This window comes from Mesocricetus auratus, unplaced genomic scaffold, assembly GCF_017639785.1.
Source record: "Mesocricetus auratus isolate SY011 unplaced genomic scaffold, BCM_Maur_2.0 Super-Scaffold_100008, whole genome shotgun sequence".
NCBI lineage: Eukaryota > Metazoa > Chordata > Mammalia > Rodentia > Cricetidae > Mesocricetus > Mesocricetus auratus.
Genome location: NW_024429192.1, coordinates 72,252,424 through 72,274,296, shown reverse-complemented (window position 1 = coordinate 72,274,296; position 21,873 = coordinate 72,252,424). Strand labels below are relative to the sequence as shown.

General features: G+C 42.3%; 1 protein-coding gene across 2 annotated transcripts in view; it reads left to right on the top strand.

Annotated features, from left to right (window-relative positions):
• Positions 1–12,349: 12,349 nt before the first annotated feature.
• LOC101827344 (sperm-associated antigen 6) overlaps positions 12,350–21,873 on the top strand; it is a 56,607-nt gene continuing 47,083 nt past the window's right edge. The window contains exons 1-2 of one of the 2 annotated variants that reach the window (XM_021231507.2): positions 12,350–12,495; positions 12,576–12,671. In XM_021231507.2, coding sequence (XP_021087166.1) covers positions 12,471–12,495; positions 12,576–12,671 — 121 coding nt within the window. In that variant the 5' untranslated portion in view covers positions 12,350–12,470. The remainder of the gene's footprint in view (positions 12,496–12,575; positions 12,672–21,873) is intronic. The other variant, XM_005077574.4, reaches the window with a different exon arrangement.

The window sequence follows — 21,873 nt, the reverse complement described above, 5'->3', positions numbered from 1 at the left end:
ATACCAATCCCAGTTCCTCCTCCCTACCCTCCTCCCACCCCTGCCTCCCCCTTTTCACCCCCATCCACTCCTCAAAGGGAGTAAGGCCTTCCTTGGGGAGTCAACAAAGTCTGGCATACCAAATTGAGGCAGGACCAAGGCCCCCCTTTCCCCAATATCAAGGATGAGCAAGGTATCCCACCATAGGGAGTGGGTTCCCAAAAGTCAGTTCATGCCCCTGGGATAGGTCCTGGTGCCATTGCCAGGGCCCCTCCTGCCCTGGTCAGCAGGGCACAACGGCTTCCAGCCCAGGGGAACCTGGAATGAACGAGACAAGAGACAAGGGGGAGATGGACAGCAAGACAACATGGCTGATCAAGCTGCCGTTTAATGAAAGTTCTGTACAGGCTTAAATAGGGGAATGTGGCTTTGGCCATGGGGCAGAGGTTGTTAGAGATGCTGGGAAGTGAGGCAGGGGGCTGTTAGGATCAGGGAGCATTTGATATGCCAGAGAGCAGGAGATCTCACCAGGGAGTGTAGGTGTTAGCTAGGCATTGTTAAGCAATAGGTTATCTCTGGCAGTGCCTGAGTTTTGAGATGAGCCCTGGGGTAAGATGTAGATTCAGTGACCTGGTCTCCAACACCCTCCAACAGATCAAGTCATATAACTGTCACCCACATTCAGAGGATCTAGTTTGGTCCCATGCAGGTTCCCCCACTGTCATTCCATAGTCCATGAACTCCCACTAGCTCATGTCGACTGTCTCTGTAGTTTTCGACATCATGCTCTTGACCCCCTTGTTCATATGATCGCTCCTCCCTCTCTTCAGCTGAACTCCTGGAGTTCAGCCCAATGCTTGGCTGTGGGTCACTGCATCTGTTTCCATCAGTTACTGGATATAGGCTCTATGATGACAATCAGGGCAGTCATTAAGGCCCATTCAGATACCCTTTCCACTATTGCTAGGAGTCTTAGCTGGGGTCATCCTGTGGATTCCTGAGAATTTCTCTAGCACCAGGTTTCTCCTTAATCCTCTATCAAGATATCTATTTCATTGCTCTCCCTCTCTGTTCCTTCCCAAATTGGGTGTCCTTGATCCCTCATGTTCCCATCCCCCATCCCCTCCCTCCCACCCCTCCCAGTTTATTCAGGAGATCTTTTTTTATAGATTTTATTTAAATTAGAAACAATCTTTTTTATATATCAATCCCAGCTCACTCTCCCTCCCATCCTCCCCCCCAACTCCCCATCCCATCCCCCTTCTGCTCCCCAGGGAGAGTGAGGCCTCCCATGAGGGATAATCTAAAATATGTCAAGTTATTTGGGGTAGGGCCTAGCCCTCCCCTGTGTATCTAGGCCAGGAGTATCCCTCCATGGGAAATGGGCTCCTGAAGTACGTTTGTGCGCTAGGGATACATCCTGGTTTCACTGCCAGAGGTCCCAGAGACTGCCCAGTGCTCCTAGCTGACACCCACATTCAGGGGACCTGATTTGGTGCTATGTTGGTTCCCCAGATGTCAGACTGGGGTTCAGGAGTTCCCACTTGTTCTGGTCAGCTGTTTCTGTGGGTTTTCCCAGCATGGTCTTGACCCCTTTGTTCGTCACTCCTCCCTCTCTGAAACTGGATTTCAGGAGTTTGGCTCAGTTCTTAGCAGTGGATCTCTGCTTCTGCTCCCATCAGCTACTGAATGAAGGCTCTAGGGTGGCATTTAAGGTAGTCATCATTCTTATTATAGACAAAGGGCATTTAAGGTAGCCTCTCCACTACTGCTTAGGGTCCTAGTTGGGGTTATCCTTGTGGATCTCTGTACAGTTCCCTAGTGCCAGATTTCTCTTTAAACCTATATTGGCTCCCTCTGTTGATGTGTCTCTTCTTGCTCTCCTCTATTCCTCTCCCCACTCAATCTTCCTGATCCCTCATGTTGTTCTCCCCACTTCTCTTCTCCCCTCCTCTTTCTCCTACTTCCCTCCCCCCTTTCCCCATGCTCCCCATTTGTTCAGGGCTCTTGTCCCTTTCCCCTTCACTGGGGAACAGTGTATGCCTCTCTTACAGTCCTCCTTGTTTCCTAGCTTCTCTTACCCCGGAGATCTTATTTTCCCTTCCTGGGCTCTCCATGTGTATCCCCTTGTTACCTATCTTCTCTGGAGCTGTGGATTGTAAACTTGTAATCCTTTGCTCTACGTCTAATATCCACTTATGAGTGATTACACACTGTGTTTGTCTTTCTGGGTCTGGGTTACCTCACTCAGGGCTGTTTTTACTAGTTCCATTCATTAGTATGCAAACTTCATGATGTCATTTTTTTTTAACCACTGAGTAGTACTCCATTGTGTAAATGTACCACATTTTCCTTATCTATTTTTTGGTTGATAGGCATCTAGGTTGTTTCCAGATTCTGGTTATTACAAATAATGCAGCTATGGACATAGTTGAACACATGTCCCTTGGTATGAATGTGCATCCTCTGGGTAAATGCCCAACAGTGGTATTGCTGGGTCTTGATGTAGATTGCTTCCCAATTTTCTGAGAAACTGCCATGCTGATTTCCCAAGTGGCTGTGCAAGTTTGCACTTCCACCAGCAATGGAGGAGTGTTCTCCTTATTCCACATCCTCTCCAACATAAGATGTCGTCAGTGTTTTTGATCTTAGCCATTCTGATAGGGGTAATATGGTATCTCAGAGTTGTTTTGATTTGCATTTCCTTTATGGCTAAGGATGTTGAGCAATCCCTTAAACATCTTTCAGCCATTTGATCTTCTTCTGTCGAGAATTCTCTATTTATATCTGTATCCCATTTTTAAATGGGATTATTTGGTATTTTGCTATCTTCTTTCTCTTTATCTTCCTTCCTTCCTTCCTTCCTTCCTTCCTTCCTTCCTTCTTTCTTCCTTTCTTTCTTTCTTGGTTTTTCGAGACAGGGTTTCTCTGTATTGTTTTGGAGGCTGTGCTGGAACTCGCTCTGTAGACCAGGCTGGCCTCGGAACTCACAGAGATCTGCCTGCCTCTGCCTCCCAAGTGCTGGGATTAAAGGTGTGTGCCACCAACACCCGGCTGGTGTCTCGTTTCTTAATTTCTACATATATGTATATATATTGGAGATCAGTCGTCTGTCAGATGTGAGGTTGGTGAAGATCTTTTCTCATTCTTTAGACTGCTCCTTTGTCTTATTAGCAGAGTCCTTTGCCTTACAGAAGTTTCTCAGTTTCGGGACGTCCCATTTATTGATTTTTGCTCTCAGAGTCTGTACTATTTAGGAAGTAGTCTCCTGTGCCCAAGTGTTCTAGGCTACTTCCCACTTTTTCTTCATTTTTTCTGCAGAGGTTCAGTGTAACTGGATTTATGTTGAGGTCTTTTATCCACTTGGACTTGAATTTTGTGCATGGGGATAGATACAGATCTATTTGCATTCTTCTACATGTTGACATTCAGTTATGCCAGCACCACCATTTGTTGAAGATGCTTTATTTTTTCCCATTGTATCATTTTGGCTTTTTTTTTTGTGTCAAAAATCAGGTGTTCATAGGTGTGTGGATTAGTATCGGGGTCTTCAGTTTGATTTCATTGGTCCACATGTCTGTTTTTATGCTAATACCAAGCTGTTTTTTATTGCTATAGCTCTATAGTAGAGCTTGAAGTTAGGGATGGTGATGCCTCTGGAAGTTTCTTTATTATACAAAATTATTTTGGTTATCCTGGGTTTTTCGTTTTTCCATATGAAATTGAGTATTGTTCTTTTGAGGTCTGTGAAGATTTTTATGGGGATTGCGTTGAATCCTTAGATTGCTTTTGGTAAGATTGCCGTTTTTTTACTATGTTGATCCTACCTATCCAAGAGCATGGGAGATCTTTTAATTTTCTGATATCGTCTTCAATTTCTTCAAAGACTTACAGTTCTTGTTATGCAAGTCTTTGGTTAGAGTTACTTCAAGATATTTTATATTATTTGTGGCTATTGTAAAGGGTGATGTTTCTCTGATTTCTTTCTTGGCCTGTTTATCATTGTATATAGGAGGGCTACTGATTTTTTTTGAGTTAATCTTGTATCCTGCCACATTACCGAAGGTGTTTGTCAGGTGTAGGAGTTCCCTGGCAGAATTTTTGGGATCACTTATGTAAACTATCATATATCTGCAAATAGTGAAAGTTTGACTTCTTCTTTTCCAATTTGTATCCCCTTGATCTCCTTTCATCATCTTATTGTTCTAGTTAGAACTTCAAGTACAATATTGAAGAAATATGGAGAAAGTGGACAGGCTTGTCTTGTTCCTGATTTTAGTGGGATCACTTTGAGTTTCTCTCCATTTTGTTTAATGTTGGCTGTCAGCTTGTTGTAAATTGCCTTTATTGTGTTTAAGCATGTTCTTGAATCCATAATCTCTCCCAGACTTTTATCATGAAGGGGTGTTGGATCTTGCAAAAGTGTTTTCAGCATCTAATGAGTTGATCATGTGATTTTTTTCTTTCAGTTTGTATATATGGTGGATTACATTGATAGATTTTCATATGTTGAACCATGCCTGCATCTCTGGGATGAAGCCTATTTGATCATTGTGGATGACTTTTTTTTTTAATGTATTCTTGGATTTGGTATGCCAGTATTTTATTTAGTATTTTTGCATCAAAGTTCATGAGGGAGACTGGTTTGTAATTTTCTTTCTTCATTGCGTCTTTGTGTGGTTTGGGAATCAGGTAACTGTAGCCTCATAAAGAGAGTTTGGCAATATTCTTTCTGTTTCTATTGTGTGGAACAATTTGAAGAGTGTTGGTATTCACTCTTCTTTGAAGTTCTGCCATCGGGTCCTGGGATTTTATTGGTTGGGAGAATTTGATGACTGTTTCTGTTTCCTTATGGGTTATAGGTCTATTTGAATTGTTTGTCTGGTCATGATTTAATTTTGGTATGTGGTACTTATCCAGAAAATTGTCCACTTCTTTTATAGTTTTCAATTTTGGGTAGTACAGATTTTTGAAATATGACCTAATTATTCTCTGGATTTTCTCAGTGTCTGTTGTTATGTACCCTTTTTCATTTCTGATTTTGTTAATTTGGATGTTCTCTCTCTGCCTTTTGGTTAGTTTGGATAAGGTTTTATTTGTCTTGTTGATTTTCTCAAAAAAATTTGTTTCACTGTTTCTTTGTGTTTCTGTCTTTGTTTTTATTTTACTGATTTCAGCCCTCAGTTTGATTGTTTCCTGTGATCTACTGCTCCTTCATGAGTTTGCCTCTTTTTATTTTAGGGCCTTCAGGTATGCTGTTAAGTAATTAGTGTGAGGCTTCTCTGCATTCTTTAAGTAGGCACTTAATGCTATGAACTTTCCTCTTCGCGGTGCTTCCATAGTGACCCTTAAGTTTTGATATGCTGTGCATTCATTTTCATTAAATTCTAGTAAGACTTTAGTTTATTTCTTTCTTGACCAAGTGATGATTCAGTTGAGTGTTATTTAGTTTCTAGGAGTTTGCATACTTTCTGTAATTTGTGTTGTTGTATTCCAACTTTAAGCCAGGGTGGTCTGAGAAGTTACAATGGATTATTCCAATTTTTTTTGTATCTTTTGAGATTTGCTTCGTGATCAAGTATATAGTCAGTTTTAGAGAAGGTTACATGGGGTGCTGAGAAGGTATATTCTTTTGTGTTTGGGTTGAATGGCCTATAGATGTCTGTTAAGTCCATCTGAGTCGTAATATGTTAGTTCCTTTATTTTTGTTAGGTTTCTGTCTAGTAGACTTGTCCAGTGGTGAGAGTGGGATGTTGAAGTCTCCCATTATTAGTGTGTGGGGTTTGATATGTGATGTAAGCTTTAGTAATGTTTCTTTAACAAATGTGAGTGCCTTTGTATTTGGGGCATAGATATTCAGAATTGAGACTTCATTTTGATGTATTTTTCCTGTGATGACTATAAAATGTCCTTCTTCATCTCTTTTGATTACCTTTATTTTGAGGTCTATTTTGTTAGATATTAAGGATAGCTACACCAGCTTGTTTCTTAAGTCCATTTTATTGGAAGATCTTTCCCGAACTCTTTATTCTGAGATAATTTCTGTCTTTGTAGTTGAAGTGTGTTTCTTGTATGCAGCAGAAGAATGGATTTTGTTTTCCTATCCAGTCTGTTAGCATGTGTCTTTTTATGGGTGAATTGAGTCCATTGGCAGTGATTTCTAGGTCCTGTTTGTGGCTTCTAATTTTGAAAGGCTCTTTCACCTCTTGTTCCTTTATTGAAATCAGAGAGTTAGAGGATGTTACATTTTAACCTTGAACAGTAAATTATCTTTTAAGCAGGGAGGGAAGAAGAGTTCTTCCTATTTGCTGGCCCTGTAATTGGAGTATTGAACATAGCAGGTGTGCATTGCCTGGGAAACTAGAACAGACAGCAAAAGTCATCTCTTTCTGACTGGAGAATGGTTCGGCTGACAGGCTAGACCCAGAGCCTGTTTCTCTATAGCACGTATACATTTGCCAGAGGGTTTTCATCATCTGTGATGTATGGAGACTGGGGTTGACAAGAAGGGAGGGTTGTTATCTCTTTCCCTACAGTGGTCATTTCCTTTCTATCTGGAAACCAGTGAAAGTTGTCAGATAGTAAATTGAAGGGTCAGGCTTGTCTATAGTTGGCACTTTGCCTTTTTAGCTCTATTCTGTCTGTGTTGGGCCCATCACAATCAAAGCAAAACCAAACCAATCCTCTGAGCAAATAGTGAGTGCCTGTCAGATAGATGAGGGGATGTAAGGAGCAGCAGTTCACCTTTAGGCTATCTCAATGTGTTATTCAATGTTCTCTAGAGTAACAGAATTTATAGAAGGAATCTCTCTCTCTCTCCCTCCCTCCCTCTCTCTCTCTCTCTCTCTCTCTCTCTCTCTCTCTCTCTCTCTCACACACACACACACACACAGATACACACATGCCCATGCACGCCCATGCACGCATGCGCATAGAGTGAAGTCTTCCCACCAGCCTGGTTCCAGAGCCGCATCAGTCCCAAATGAACACACAGGAGGCTATATTAATTATGAAGCTGTTGGCCGTTTGCTTGGTTTCTTACTGGCTATCTCTGACTTAAGTATTTACCCCATAATTGTTAATCTAAGTATTTCTCTTACCGGAGAAAGGATCCAGACCCCTTACTTCTATGGCAGCTACATCGTGGCTGACTCTGCCTTTCTTTCCCAGAATCATCCTTGACTCCTAGTCCCACCTATCTTGCTTTCCTATTGGCCAACAGTGCTTTATTGACATATACACAGACTTCCCCATCACACACGCACACAGGATTTTTTAAAAGAATGATTTACAGACTGTGGTCCAGCTAATACAACAATGTGATGGGAGATGTCCTTCTGTATATATGTTTCTCTTATTGGTTGATGAATAAAACACTGGCCAACAGAAGCAGGAAGATAGGCGGGGCTAGGAGACGAGGAGGATGCTGGGGAGAAAGGCAGAGAGGCACTGCAAGGAGATGCCATGTAGCTGCCAAAGGAGAAACAAATCCAAACATTCTCTGGTAAGCCAAGGCCATGTGGACATACATAGATTTATAGAAATGGGTTAATAATTAATACAGAGCTAGCCAATAAGAAGCCCTAGATATCAGCCAACAGTTTAATAATTAATATAGCATCTTTGTGTTTATTTGGAGCTGAAGGGGGGCGGGACCTGAAGGGACAAGAAACTCCAGTTACAACAATGACTGCCTGTGACCGGAGAGTCCAAGAGGTCAGTTGTTGTTCAGTCCATGATGCCATTACTGGTGGTATAGTAGAAGCTGGAGGCCTTGAGCCAGACCAATGACTTGTGGTAATGCACCCTGGCAAGTAAAGATAAACAGACTAAAGAGTAGGCTGTGTGTCTCAACAGGCCACATTACAGCTTCCATGACAAGACCTTGGTCTTTCCTTTTGTTTTGTTTTTCTTTTAAACTTTGTTTTGTTTTGTTTTGTTTTGTGGGGGAGGTTGCTAGGGTGGAGGGTGGATGTGAGGGGATAGGGACATGAGTGGGATCTGACTGTGTAATGTGAAATCCACAAAGAATCAATAAAAATTACAAAAAAAACCCTGTTAAATCTGTAATAAAAGGGTTAACCTAAAACTTAACATTGGCTTCATATTTAAAAATCTATACATAGGCCATCCTAAAGGAAACATGTCTTGCTGCCATCTCAGCTGCTCTCTCCCCATTGGGATGGAGGCAGCCACATAGCTGACAGACATTTTTGCTAGGATTGGAAGGGATGGATTTTGTCACGTGAATTCCAAGAAAAAAAAACTTCTCCTAGTCATGAAGCCCAAACCAGATAATTTTTCTGCTATTTTCAATCATGTTAATGAGCCTTCCTACTTATTGGCCTCAACTCAGTCCTATCTTTCCCTCTCCAGCCTCTCTGGTTTCCCTTTCTCCCTCCTCAGAGACAGGCCACCCAAATCAATCCTTCCTGGCACCTACTTTCAGCACACTGGGAGCCCATAGTTTTCCTGCTGCTTGCTCCTGCTTCCTCATTGGATCCCCCTTACCTTCTCCTACCTAACCTAAACCAACCACAATTCTCCCTTTTTGGGAAGTTGCTGGGGTAGATGGCTTGTTCAGGGTACACATCCCTTCCTCGATAAGTGAACTCTCTCAAATAGAAAAGACTGGAGTCCTACACTGCTAATTCTTCCACTTCTATTGAAGAGTTCCAGCAAATTGTCAGTCTTCTCCCTAGAAGATCAGGTGAGTTGGGGATCAGGCTAGGGCACATGCAGACTAAATCCACCAAACTAATGCTGTCCACCCCGTTAGGACCAAGGTAGTCCCCTACAGTGATCCTGAATGGAACTACAATACCCCAGGGTGCATTTAGCTAGAGACCGGTTTTCAACTTGCTTTCTGACTGGTCTTTGCAAGGCCACCCTCAAAGTGGTAAATTATGAGAAAATCCAAGAGGTTATCCAGGACAAACATGAAGACCCACCTCAATTCCTAGACCCCTCTTACAATATGCCAGTTTGAACCCCAAGACCCCAGATGGAGAAAACATCTCCTTATGACTTACTTCTCCCAGAATTTCCTTGATATTTGGGCCAAACCTAAACATTTATAGAAAGGACCTCTGACTCCACAGGCAAAAGACTTAGCCATGGCCTTTGAAGTGTACCATGAGAAAAATGAAATAGCCTGAAAACAAAAATACATGATGTTGGCTAAGGTTTTTCAGCTGGCCATAGCAACTCCCCAGGTTCCCAAAGCCCAAGATCCCTGTCCCTGTTTCAGATGTGGTCATGTGGGTCATCAGGCCTGGGTCCACACCCTTGAAACCATTCTGACTGTGCCCTTAGTGTCATTAAGAGGGACACTGGACCTCTGACTTTCCTCATGCCCTTTGTGATGTGAGGGAATCAAGCCCAGATCACCCTCTAGCCGACCTCCTAAATCTGGCCATGGATAACTGAGTGGGCCTGGGCTATCCCGGCCCGACCACCATTGTCTCTGACAGGGAACCTCGTGTAACAATCACAGTATCACGGCAATTCATTTCCTTTCTTCTCGGCACTGGGATCACTGTTTTGGTCCTGAGGGAGTTTTGGGAACCCACCTCTCTTCATTCCTCTTGTTGTAGTAGGGGAACTGCCTAACCAGCCTCACCAAACCCTACCACTTAGCTGTATTTTCAGGGGTACTCCCTTATCCATCCCATCCTAGTGGTACCAACTTGTCCACTTCCCTTTCTTGAAGGGACCTCTTGCTAATGTAGAAGCCTAAATTTCTTTTGCTCCCCCCATCTGCTTGACCCCAGTTTTGCCAGCCACTCCCTTCTCCTCCTCTGAACCACACAATTTGACACACCTTTTCCCTTACCAGCTTCCCAGGTGGGATCTCCAGGTATGGGATACCCCGCCCATGTAGACAAACATCATCCCCCTCTCATCAAATTAGAATTCACTCCCATCCAGGGCAGAACATAGCCTGCCAACCTAATTCTGGTTGTTTGGAAAGTTTTGTCTGTTTTCTATGTGCAGATGGGTCTATCTTTTCTGGTGTATCTGTAAGTTTCATTGTAAACACAAGAGCCAAGGTAGAAATTGATCAGGCTAAGGAGAATGTATGTATGATGGTGATCAGCACATGATTTATTGCTGTCTTTGACTGTGTGAGCTTTCTGTGTTCTGTGTTTATTAGTGTTGGTTTTGCTTTCTCTGCTGCTGCCAGCCACCAGCTAGCAGCCACCACTGCTAACACTGCCTGCTATGGCTGCTTTGATGGCCAGAGGTCAGAATTTATCTTTGGGCTTTCTGGTCACTGGATTCAGCTTATAAAAAAGGGTTTTAAAAGAATTCTTGTTTAGTAAAGTATTGAAGCTACATTTCCATGCATTCATATGCAAGAATGTACCTTTGGCCACAGCCGAACTACTTACACGTGAATCAAAGAAGTTAATTTTCGGGTCACCTATTACTGTCTTCTCTCCTCACCACCTGTCCCACCTTCTGACATACAAGGGTCTCCAGACACTACTCCCTACCTGAGCTCTCTTTCTCTTCAGGCAGCATTGGTAGAGGATGCCACACTTTCAGCCATGCCGGTGTCTCAGCATTTCAAATGGACTCAAGCTGCTGGTTTGACTCTCTCAAGGTATGTACAGATCACTTTTGTTTCTGCTGGCTTCTACCACCAAATTCTAGAGTCTTCTTCTTTAGCTGTCCCTTCCCTCCTCCTGCTCTAACCACCTGTCACTCCTTGCCTACTGGGCAAGTGTCTTCTTTTTGGTTCCTGGAGTCCACTGCGCCCTCTGGAGACCTACCACATGTGCAACTCCTTAGTTATTAGGGCACCTGCTCCTCTCTCTATTGGAACCCTCCCTGTTTCCTTGCCTTCTCCCCCTAGGATCTGCCTGCTACACCCCACAGCTTTCTTAAGCACTCTGAGGCGTCTGCAACCTTCTCCCTCCTGTTCCTCAGCTCCAACCTGGAAGTCTCACAGCTTCTCTATATCCCCCCCCCCACTTGTCTCTTGCCTCTCTGTTCCCACTTGGAGATATAGAAACTCCCTCTGATGGCATTTATTTTGGGACCCCTCCTCTCTTCCTCCACAGACTCAGGTTTTATTAAAGTCTTGTTCTGTTACTACGGACATCTTGGTCTCAGTACACTTCAAACAACTACAACTGACATGCTGGTGAAGCTGGAGTTTCAGATGGAGAGATATGTAGACACACATTACTAAATATTTGGTACACAGTATTCAAAGAGAAGCTAGGAACGGATGGTAGATAGACTAAGTGTGGTACACATGCTCTGTTAAAAGAAACCAGAGGCTTTCTCAGTTAAGAGCTGTTCTACTTAGCTGGGCATGGTGGCACTTGGAAGGCAGAGGCAAAGGCAGAGGCAGGCAGATATCTATGAGTTCAGGGCCAGCCTGGCCTACACAGTGAATTCCAGAGGGACTATGTAGAGAGATCCTGTATCAAACAAACAAGCAAACAAATGAATGTAACGGAGCTGGGGAAGCATCTCTCTCTCTGTCTGTCTGTCTGTCTGTCTGTCTGTCTGTCTCTCTCTCTCTCTCACACACACACAGTGGTTCTACTGTGCGACAACGCAAGCAACCCTTTTTTTAAAAGGACATTTAACCTGAAATATGTCTGAAATTGATCTCATTCCTACAAAGCCAGTTTAAGACACTGTGAGGCACTATTGTATATGACTTAAAAATCGTTACATTTTATACATGTATAAAACTTTCAAAGAATAATTTTTTAGTAAGTAAAAAAAAATAAACTGGGCTTCATTGAGCTCAATATATTCCCCCCATCCCAATTTGGAAACATCACTCAGCCACAAAATGAAGCTTGACTTTAAAAACAAAATGTCCAAAGAAATACAGATAACAAAATTGTTATTAATTAAAAATAACCCTGGACCGTAAGATATTAATTACATTATCTTCTCTTCTGCTTTCCCCAGTGACTCTCTCGGACTACTTACTTGCTGTAGTGTAATTACCTATTCGGTTGTTGTGAGCCTTCAGAAACTCGGACATCAAAAATGTCATGTATACCAGGGATACACTAAAAAGAAAACACCGAGTTAAGGGTGCTTTGATAATACTGTATCGTGGTTGATATGCGTGGTTGGTTGTTCTTGACAGCCCAGCTACAGTTTGCTCCCGATAAGCCCTCGCTGGCAACTGTAGGCTCCACACCAGCCACTCTGGGCCGGTGTGTAGAGGACCGTATCCTCCTGACAGTCGCTGGCCTGAAAAAAACAAAAACAAAATAAAAACAAAACCCAAAACAAAAACAACAACCCACGTCTCTAGGTGGGTGCTACACGCACGGTACGCGAGGTATCCGACACCCTAGCCGTGACGTCACGATCTCTGCTGGCGGTTGCATCCGGTTTGGGTCGGTTGCCCTGGAGACAGATATACAGAGGAACGGATCCTGGTGCAGGCCGGGAGGTGGCGGAGGTCCTGTTATCTGTGGACCAGCTGCGCCTGGCGGACCAGCTGCACCATGAGCCAGCGGCAGGTGCTTCAAGGTATGGCCAGGGACGGAGGGCTCTCGGGAGGGTTTGGGGCCGCGGGCCACGGAATGGCTCCACTGGGTCTCTCTCCTTAGTGTTCGAGCAGTACCAGAAAGCCCGGACGCAATTCGTGCAGATGGTGGCAGAACTGGCGACCAGACCCCAAAACATCGAGACGCTGCAGAACGCAGGTGAGCCTGCACCCCATGCGTTGCCCGCCTGTCTCAGCTCTTGCCCTGCTGCCTCTGATGGTCACTTTGGCATCCCTAACCTGCGCTGTCCCTAATTTCCCATGCCCTCTGACCTGCCACTCCATACTTAATTCACCTTTAATCTTTTATCTCTTGGCCCTGCCCCTCCCAGGCCCTGGCTCGCATCTGCTGTATCTCTGCCACTCACCTACTGATCTCGTGGGTCCTTTGCCTGCTGAGGCGCGTGCGTGTGCGCATGCCCTGGGAACCAGAGGAGAACATGTCCAAGTTCCTCCTGTACAATCCAGTCCCCTTAGGAGTCTTAGTGGGTGAGGCCAAGAGCGTGAAAGGGTTTGGTGTCTTTATTTCCATTTTCTCTGAAACCAGTCAGGTTGTCAGGTTGATTAAAAGCAGTATGAACTGTCTGGAAGTCCCTTTGCATAGATGTCAATCCAACCAGACCCATTGTACCCATGAGCCCTGTGCACGCATATGTCCTGGTTTCTGCCAGGCACTGCTGTGGTTGGTATAGGCATGCCTTCCTCACACAGGAATCTGAACCCTGCCATTTCTGCAGGACTGGCTGTTAGCATCCTCACAGCTTGCCACCATGCCCTGTCTTTTTGTGGGTGCTGGGCATCTTTAAGCTATCCCAGCAAGCACTTTGCTCACCAAGCCATCTCCTTCCTCCCTCTTACCAACTTTTGACCATCTTAGGCTTTTTTTTTTACCTTTCTTTTTTTATTTCTCTATTTTTAAATTTAAATTAGAATCAAACTTGTTTTATATTTCAATCTCAGTTCCCTCTCCTTCCCTCCTCCCCTTCCCCCCCACTAGTCCCCTAACTCTTCTGCTCCCCAGGGAGGATGAGGCCTCCCATGGGGGATCTTCAAAGTCTATCATATCCTTTGGAGCAGGGCCTAGGCCCTCCCCCATGTGTCTAGTCTGAGAGAGTATCCATCTATGTGGAATGAGCTCCCAAAGTCCATTCGTATGCTAGGGATAAATACTGATCCACTACCAGAGGCTCCATAGATTGCTGAGGCCTCCTCACTGACACCCATGTTCAGGAGGTCTGGATCAGTCCTATGCTGGTTTCCCAGGTATCAGTCTGGGGTCCATGGGCTCCCCCTTGTTCAGGTCAGCTATTTCTGTGGGTTTTACCAGCCCGGTCTTGACCCCTTTACTCATCACTCCTCCCTCTCTGCAACTGGATTCCAGGAGTTCAGTTCAGTGTTTAGCTATGGGTGTCTGCTTCTGCTTCAATCAGCCACTGGATTGATGGGGGAAGTCCTGTACATTTGTTAATAAAGCACTGCTGGCCAATAGGAATCTAGATAGGTGGGACTAGGAGTCCAGGAGGATTCTGGGAAGGAGAAACACAGAGAGTTCGAGATGTAACTGCCATGGGGTAGGAAGCCCGGAACTATTCTCCGGTAAGAGAAATACTTAGATTAACAATTATGGGGTAATTACTTAAGTCAGAGCTAGCCAGTAAGAAACAAGCAAGGCCAACAGCTTCATAATTAATATTGCCTCCTGTGTGTTTATTTGGGACTGATGCGGCTCTAGAACCAGGCTGGCAGAAAGGCTTCTCTCAAGGAAAAGCTTCTTTTTACACTGGATGAAGGCTCTAGTATGACATATAAGGTAGTCATTAATCTCATTATTGGGGAAGGACATTTAAGGTAGCCTCTCCACTATTGCTTAGGTTCTTAGTTGGGGTCATCCTTGTAGATCTATGAACATTTCCCTAGTGCCAGATTTCGCTTTAAACCTATAATGGCCATCTTAGGTGTTCTTACAATAGAGAAATTCCAGACTTCACAGTACTTTTGGTCTTGCTTAGGGAGAAAGAAATGCTGTGCTCCTAGAGAAGTAGGCAAAGATCTGATCTAGTGAGGCAGGGAGAGAGGGAGGTAGGTAGAGGGAGAGAGGAGAGGGAGGGAGAAAGGAGAGGAGCATAGTGAGGAAGAGAGGAACTGGAGAACGGGGAGGGAGGAGAGGGAGAGGAGTGTGAGAAGAAGCAGAGGCAGGGGTGAAGGGGGAGGGAGGAGAGGGAGAGGAGTGTGAGAAGAAGCAGAGGCAGGGGTGAAGGGAGAGAGGAAGGAGGGGTGTCACTTGCCCAGATCAAACATGAGCCACCAACTGAACGCTGAGATTGCTATCCTTATTTTGTCTTTAAAAACCTTGTCTTTTGAACATCTTTGATCCTAGCACTTGGGAGGTAGAGGCAGGTGTATGTCTGTGAGGCCAGCCTAGTCTAAGGATTGAGTGCCAGGACAGGCTCCAAAGCTACATAAAGAAACCCTGTTGTTGAAAAACCAAAACAAACAAACAAACAAAAACAAACAACAATCCTTCTCTTTAAAAGAATATTTTTTTCAACTTTTTTTTTTTGTTTTTTTGAGACAGGGTTTCTCTGTGTAGCAGTCCTGGATGTCCTGGGACTCACTTTGTAGACCAGGATGGCCTCAAACTCACTGAAATCCACCTGCCTCTGCCTCCCAAGTGCTGGGATTAAAGGTGTGCGCCACCTCTGCCTGATAGTTGTGAGCGGCCATGTAGGTACTGGGACTTGAACCCAGGTTCTATGTAAGAGCAGCCAGTGCTCTTATCCACTAAGCCATCTCTCTAGCCTCCTTATTGGATGTCTTTAAAACTAACTTACATACTTACATACCTTTTGGTCCTTTCTTTTGTCCCTGGGATGTTGGTGTTTGTTTTCATTGGTAGAGGTAGTGAGGGAAGCATTTAGAATTGAGAAACGAATTTTTATCTTTAATTTTTAAACTTTTGGGATAAGTATAGATTCATGTACCCTATACCCTCCATTTACCTTCCTCTAGTTACATATACCAAAATTTATTGTTATTACAATTATGATGCTGATATTGACAGAAATTCATTAATTTAATCCACATCTCCCCAGTCACACTATCTTCTGTATATTTCATCCCATGTAATTTTATCTCATGTGTACTCACCATCATTATACCCAGTATACATTACTTTTAGATTAGTATACAGCACTTTTGCATTGCCTTTTTTTTTTTTTTGGTTTTTCGAGACAGGGTTTCTCTGTATTGTTTTCAAGGCTGTCGGTCCAGCCTGGCCTCGAACTCCCAGAGATCCACCTGCCTCTGCCTCCCGAGTGCTGGGATTAAAGGCGTGCGCCACCACCACCCGGCTGCATTGCCATGTTTTAAAATCACACCTACCTCCTTCTGTCCCTAACCCTGGCCACCACTAAATTAGTAACAATTTATAAGATGATGTCATTAAAAGATTGACTGTTTTGGGGCTTAAGAGATGGCTCAGCCATTAGGAACTTACACTGTTCTTCCTGAGAACTGGAGTTTGATTCCCAGCACCCAGATCAAAGGGCTTACAACCATCCATAACTCTAGCTCCATGGTGTCCAATGCCTCTAGCCTCCACAGGCACCTGCACTCATGCACTCTCAGAAACACACACACACACACACACACACACACACACACACACACACACACACACACACACACGAGTGGGTCTCCTCCCATTTCTGTCTCCCTTGCTTTCTAAATTCCTGTCCTCCTCCTCTTTAATCATCACTGTTACATATACATATAAATGAAATAAGCATATAAACTCTTCTAAGAGTTTCAGTGTGGTTGGATTTATGTTGAAGTCTTTGATCCATTTGGACTTAAGCTTTGTGCATGGCGATAGACATGGATCGATCTATCTGCAGTCTTCTACATGCCAGCATCCAGTTATGCCAGCATCATTTGTTGAAGATGTTTTCTTTTTTCCATTTGTATATTTTTAGCTTCTTTGTCAAAGATCAGATATTCATACATGTATGGGTTAATATCGGGGTGTTCAGTTTTATTCCATTGGTCTACCTGTCTATTTTTGTGTCAATACCAAGCTGTTTTCAGGATTACAACTCTATAATAGAGCTTGGAGTCAGGGATGGTGATGTCTCCAGATGTTGCTTTGTTGAATAAGGTTGTTTAGGCTATCCTGGGTCTTTTGTTTTTCTATACAAAGTTGATTATTGTTCTTTCAAGGTCTGTGAAGAATTGTGCTGGTATATAAATGGGGATTGCATTGAATCTGTAGATTGCTTTTGGCAGGATTGCCATTTTTACTATGTTGATCCTACTAATCCAAGAGCATGGGAGATCTTTCCATTTTCTGATGTCTTCTTTAATTTCTTTTTTAAAGACTCAAAGTTCTTGTGATACAGGTCTTTCACTTATTTGGTTAACATTATCCCCAGATATGTGATGCTGTTTATGGCTATTGTAAAGGGCGATGTTTCTCTGATTTCCTTCTCAGCCATTTTATCATCTGTATGTAGTAGGGCCACTGATTTTTTAAGTTAACCTTGTATCCTGCCATGTTGCTGAAGGTGTTTATCAGTTCTAGGAGTTCCCTTGCGGAGTTTTTCGGGTCACTTATGTAAACTATCACATCATCTGCAAATAGTGAAAGTTTGACTTTTTCCTTTCCAATTTGTATCCTCTTGATCTCCTTTTGTTGTCGTATTTCTTTAGCTCAAGTACAATATTGAAGAGATATGGAGAAAATGGACAGCCTGGTCTTGTTCCTGATTTTAGAGGAATTGCGTTGAGTTTCTCTCCATTTAGTTTGATGTTAGCTGTTGGATTACTGAATATTGCTTTTATTATGTTCAGGTATATTCCTGTTATCCCTGATCTCTCTAGGACTTTTATCATGAAAGGGTGCTGGATTTTGTCAAAAGCTTTTTCAGCATCTAGTGAGATGATCATGCGGTTTTTCTTTTGCAGTTTGTTTATATGGTGGATTACATTGACAGATTTTTTAATGTTGAACACTCCCTGCATTCCTGGGGTGAAGCCTACTTGATCATGGTGGATGATTTTTCTGATGTGTTCTTGAATCCGATTTGCTAGTATTTTATTGAGTATTTTTGCATCGATATTCATGAGGGAAATTGGTCTATAGTTCTCTTTCTTAGTTGCGTCTTTGTCTTTGTGTGGCTTGGGTATCAAGGTATTTATAGCCTATTAAATAGAGTTTGGTAGTGAGCCTCCCACTTCTATTGTGTGGAATACTGTGAGGAATATTGGAATTAGCTCTTCTTTGAGTTTCTGGTAGAATTCTACACTGAAGCCATCTGGGCATGGGCTTTTTTTTTTTGGTTGGGAGACTTTTGATGACTGCTTCTATTTTGTTAAGGGTTACAGGTCTGTTTAGATTGCTTATCTGTTCTTGATTTAGTTTTGGCAAGTGATATCTATCCAGGAAATTGTCCATTTCCTTTAAATTTTCGAATTTTGTGGAGTACAGATTTTCAAAGTATGCCCTGATGATTCTCTGGATTTCCACAGAGTCCATTGTTATGTCCCCCTTTTCATTTCTGATTTTGTTAATTAGCATGCTCTCTCTCTGTCTTTTGGTTAGTTTGGGCAGAGGTTTGTCTATTTTGTTGATTTTCTCAAAGAACCAAATTCTTGTTTCATTGATTCTTTGCAATGTTTTCCTGGTTTCTACTTGATTGATTCCAGTCCTCAATTTGATTACTTCCAGGTGTCTGCTCCTCCTGGGTGAGTTTGCTTCTTTTTGTTCTAGAGCATTCAGCTGTGCTATTAATTCTCTAGCATGACTGTTCTCCAGTTTCTTCATGTGGGCATTTAGTACTATAAACTTTCCTCTCAGCACTGCTTTCAGAGTGCCCCATAAGTTTGGGTATGTTGTGTCTTCATTCTCATTGAATTCCAGAAAGTCTTTAATTTCTTTCTTTACCCAGGGATGGTGCAATTGTGCATTGTTCAATTTCCATGAGTTTGTAGTATTTCTGTGATTTGTGTTATTGTTGAATTCTAATTTTAATGCATAGTGGTCTGATATCTTTGGAGATTTGCTATGTTTCCTATTATGTGGTCAATTTTAGAGAAGGTTCCATGTGGTGCCGAGAAGAAGGTATATCCCTTTGTGTTTGGGTGGAATGTTCCGTAGATGTCTGTTAAACCCAGTTGGGTCATAACTTCTATTAGTTCTTTTGTTTCTTTGTTATTTTTCTGTCTGGAGGTCCTGTCTAGCGGTGAGAGCAGAGTGTTGAAGTCTCCTACTACTAGTGTGTGAGATTTTATGTGCGATTTGAGCTTTAGTAATGTTTCTTTCATGAATGTAGGTGCTTTTGCATTTGGGGCATAGATGTTCAAAATTGAGACTTCATCTTGATGGACTTTTCCTTTGATGAATATGAAATGTCCTTTTTCATCTCTTTTTATTGATTTTAATTTGAAGTCTAGTTTGTTAGATATTAGGATTGCTACACCTGCTTGTTTATTAGGCCCGTTTGATTGGAAAATCTTTTCCCAACCCTTTACTCTGAGGTAACGTTTGTCTTTGACGTTGAGATTTGTTTCTTGTATGCAGCAGAAGGATGGGTTCTGTCTTATCCATTATTCTAGTCTGTATCTTTTTATAGGCAAGTTGAGACCATTGACATTGAGGGATATTAATGACCATTGATTGATGATTCTTGTTTGTGCTTGATTTATTGGTAGTGGAGTTATTGTGTGTAGGTTCTCCTCCCTTTTTCTTTTGGTGTTTGGTAAAGTGGGATTATCTATTGCCTATGTCTTTGTGAGTGTAGTTATCTTTGTTGGGTCTAGGTTTTCCTTCCAGCACTTTCTGTAGAGTTGGATTTATACATACGTATTGTTTAAATCTGGCTTTGTCATGAAATATTTTGTTTTCTTCATCTATGGAAATTGAAAGCTTTGCTGGATATAGTAGTCTGGGCTGGCATCCTTGTTTCCTTAGCGTTTGTAGGACATCTGTCCAGGATCTTCTGGCTTTCATAGTTTCCACTGAGAAGTCAGGTATAATTCAGATAGGTCTGCCTGTATTTGTTACTTGGTCTTTTTCTTAAGCTGCTCTTAATATTTTCTCTTTACTCTGTAGGTTTGATGTTTTGATTATTATGTGGTGAGGTGACTTCTTCTGGTCCAGCCTATTTGGTGTTCTGTAAGATTCTTGTATTTTCATAGGCATATCCTTCTTTAGGTTAGGGAAGTTTTCTTCTATGATTTTGTTGAATATGTTTTCTGTACCTTTGAGCTGTATTTCTTTGCCTTCTTCTATACCTATTATTCTCAGGTTTGGCTTCTTCACGGTGTCCCATATTTCCTGGATATTTTGTGTTAATGATTTGTTGGTTTTGAGATTTTCTTTGGTTGATGACTGTATATCCTCTAATGAGTTTTCAATACCCGAGATTCTTTCTTTTATTTCTTGCATTCTATTGGTGATACTTGCATCTGTAGTTCCTGATCATTTACCCAGCTTTTCTATTTCCAGCATCCTCTCATTCTGTGTTTTCTTTTTTGTTTCTACTTCAGCTTTCAATCCTTCAACTGTTTGAGTTGTTTCTTTCATTTGTTTGGTTGTTTTTTCTTAGTACTCTTTAGATTCTTTGAGAGACTTATTTATTTCTTGAATTTTTTGGTTTGTCTTTTCCCCTATTTCATGTATTTTTTTGTTTGTTTTTTCTTTTATTTCTTTAAGGGATTTCCTTGTTTCCTCTTTGAGGGTCTCTGTCATCTACATAAAATAATTTTTAAGGTCTGTCTCTTCTGCTTCATCTATGTAGTGCTTTTCAGGTCTTGCTGGTGTGGGGTCTCTAGATTCTGGTGGAGTCATGCTGGTCTTTCTATTGCTGAGTGAGCTCTTATTCTGTTTTCTTCCCATCTCTTCTTCCAGTGGGTGCAGGTGGGGTCTTCCTGTCTCCACTGGTCTCCTTTCCTGAAACTGAAGCTGGGGACGCCAGAAGGTGGGTCTGGAAGGACTGATGCCTTTCTTGTGTGGGCGGGTCCTCTGGCTGCCAGGAGCAGCCCTGGAAGATTGAGAGAGTGGGTGATGGATGGGGGAGCAGTCCCAAGGGGACCCAAGCTCACCTCCGTTTCTGCTTTTGTTAATTTGCATGTTCCCACTTTGTTGTTTGGTAAGTTTGGATAAAGGTTGTTGATTTTCTCAAGAACCACCTCTGTTGCATTGATTCTTTGTGTTGTTTTCCTAGTTTCTACTTTATTGATTTCAGCCCTCAGATTGATTATTTCCTGGCATCTAATCCTCCTGGGTGAGTTTGCTTCTTTGTGTTCTAGAGCTTTCAGCTGTGCTGTTAATTCTCTAGTGTAACTATTCTCCAGTTTCTTCATGTGGGCACTTATTGCTATGAACTTCCCTCGTAGCACTGCTTTCAAAGTGTCCCATAGTTTTGGCTATGTTGTGTTCCTTCTCATTGAATTCTAGGAAGTCTTTAATTTTGTTTTTTATTTCTTCTTTGACCCAGGAATGGTGCAATTGTGCATTATTCAATTTCCATGAGTTTGTAGGGTTTCTGCAATTTGTGTTGTTGAATTCTAGTTTAAATGCATGTGGTCTTATAAGATACATGGTGTTATTCCAATTTTTTGTACCTGTTGAGGTACAAGTATGTGGTCGATTTTTGAGAAGGTTCCACGTGGTGCTGAGAAGAAGGTATATTCTTTTTTATTTGGATGGAATGTTCTATAGATGTTTGTAAAACCCAATTGGGTCATAACTGCTATTAGTTCCTTTGCTTCTTTGTTAAGTTTCTGTCTGGTGGTTTTGTCTAGTGGTGAGAGTGGGGTGTTGAAATCTCCCATTATAAGTCTGTGAGGTTTTATGTGTGATTTGAGTTTTAGCAATGTTTCTGTTATGGATGTGGATGCCTTTGTATTTGGGGCATAGATGTTCAGAAATGAAACTTCATCCTAATGAATTTCTCCTGTGTGGGTATGAAGTGACCTCCCTCATCTCTTTTGATTGATTTTATTTTAAAGTCTAATTTTTAGATATTAGAATTGCTATCTCTGCTTCTTTCTTGGGTCCATTTGATTGCAAAGTCTTTCCCCAAACCTTAACTCTGAGGTAATGTCTGTCTTTGAGGCTGAAGTGTGTTTGTCATATGCAGTAGAAGGATGGATTCTGTCTTTGTATCCATTCTGTTAGTCTTTGTCTTTTTATGGGTGAGTTAAGACCATTAATATTGAGGGATATTAATGACCATTGATTGTTAATTCTTGTTTGTTTTGGATTTGTTGTTGTTGTTGGAATTGTGTGTGGATTTCCACCCCCCTTTTTTTCTTTTGGCTGTTGGTAAAGTGGGAATATCTATTGCCTATGTTTTTCTGGT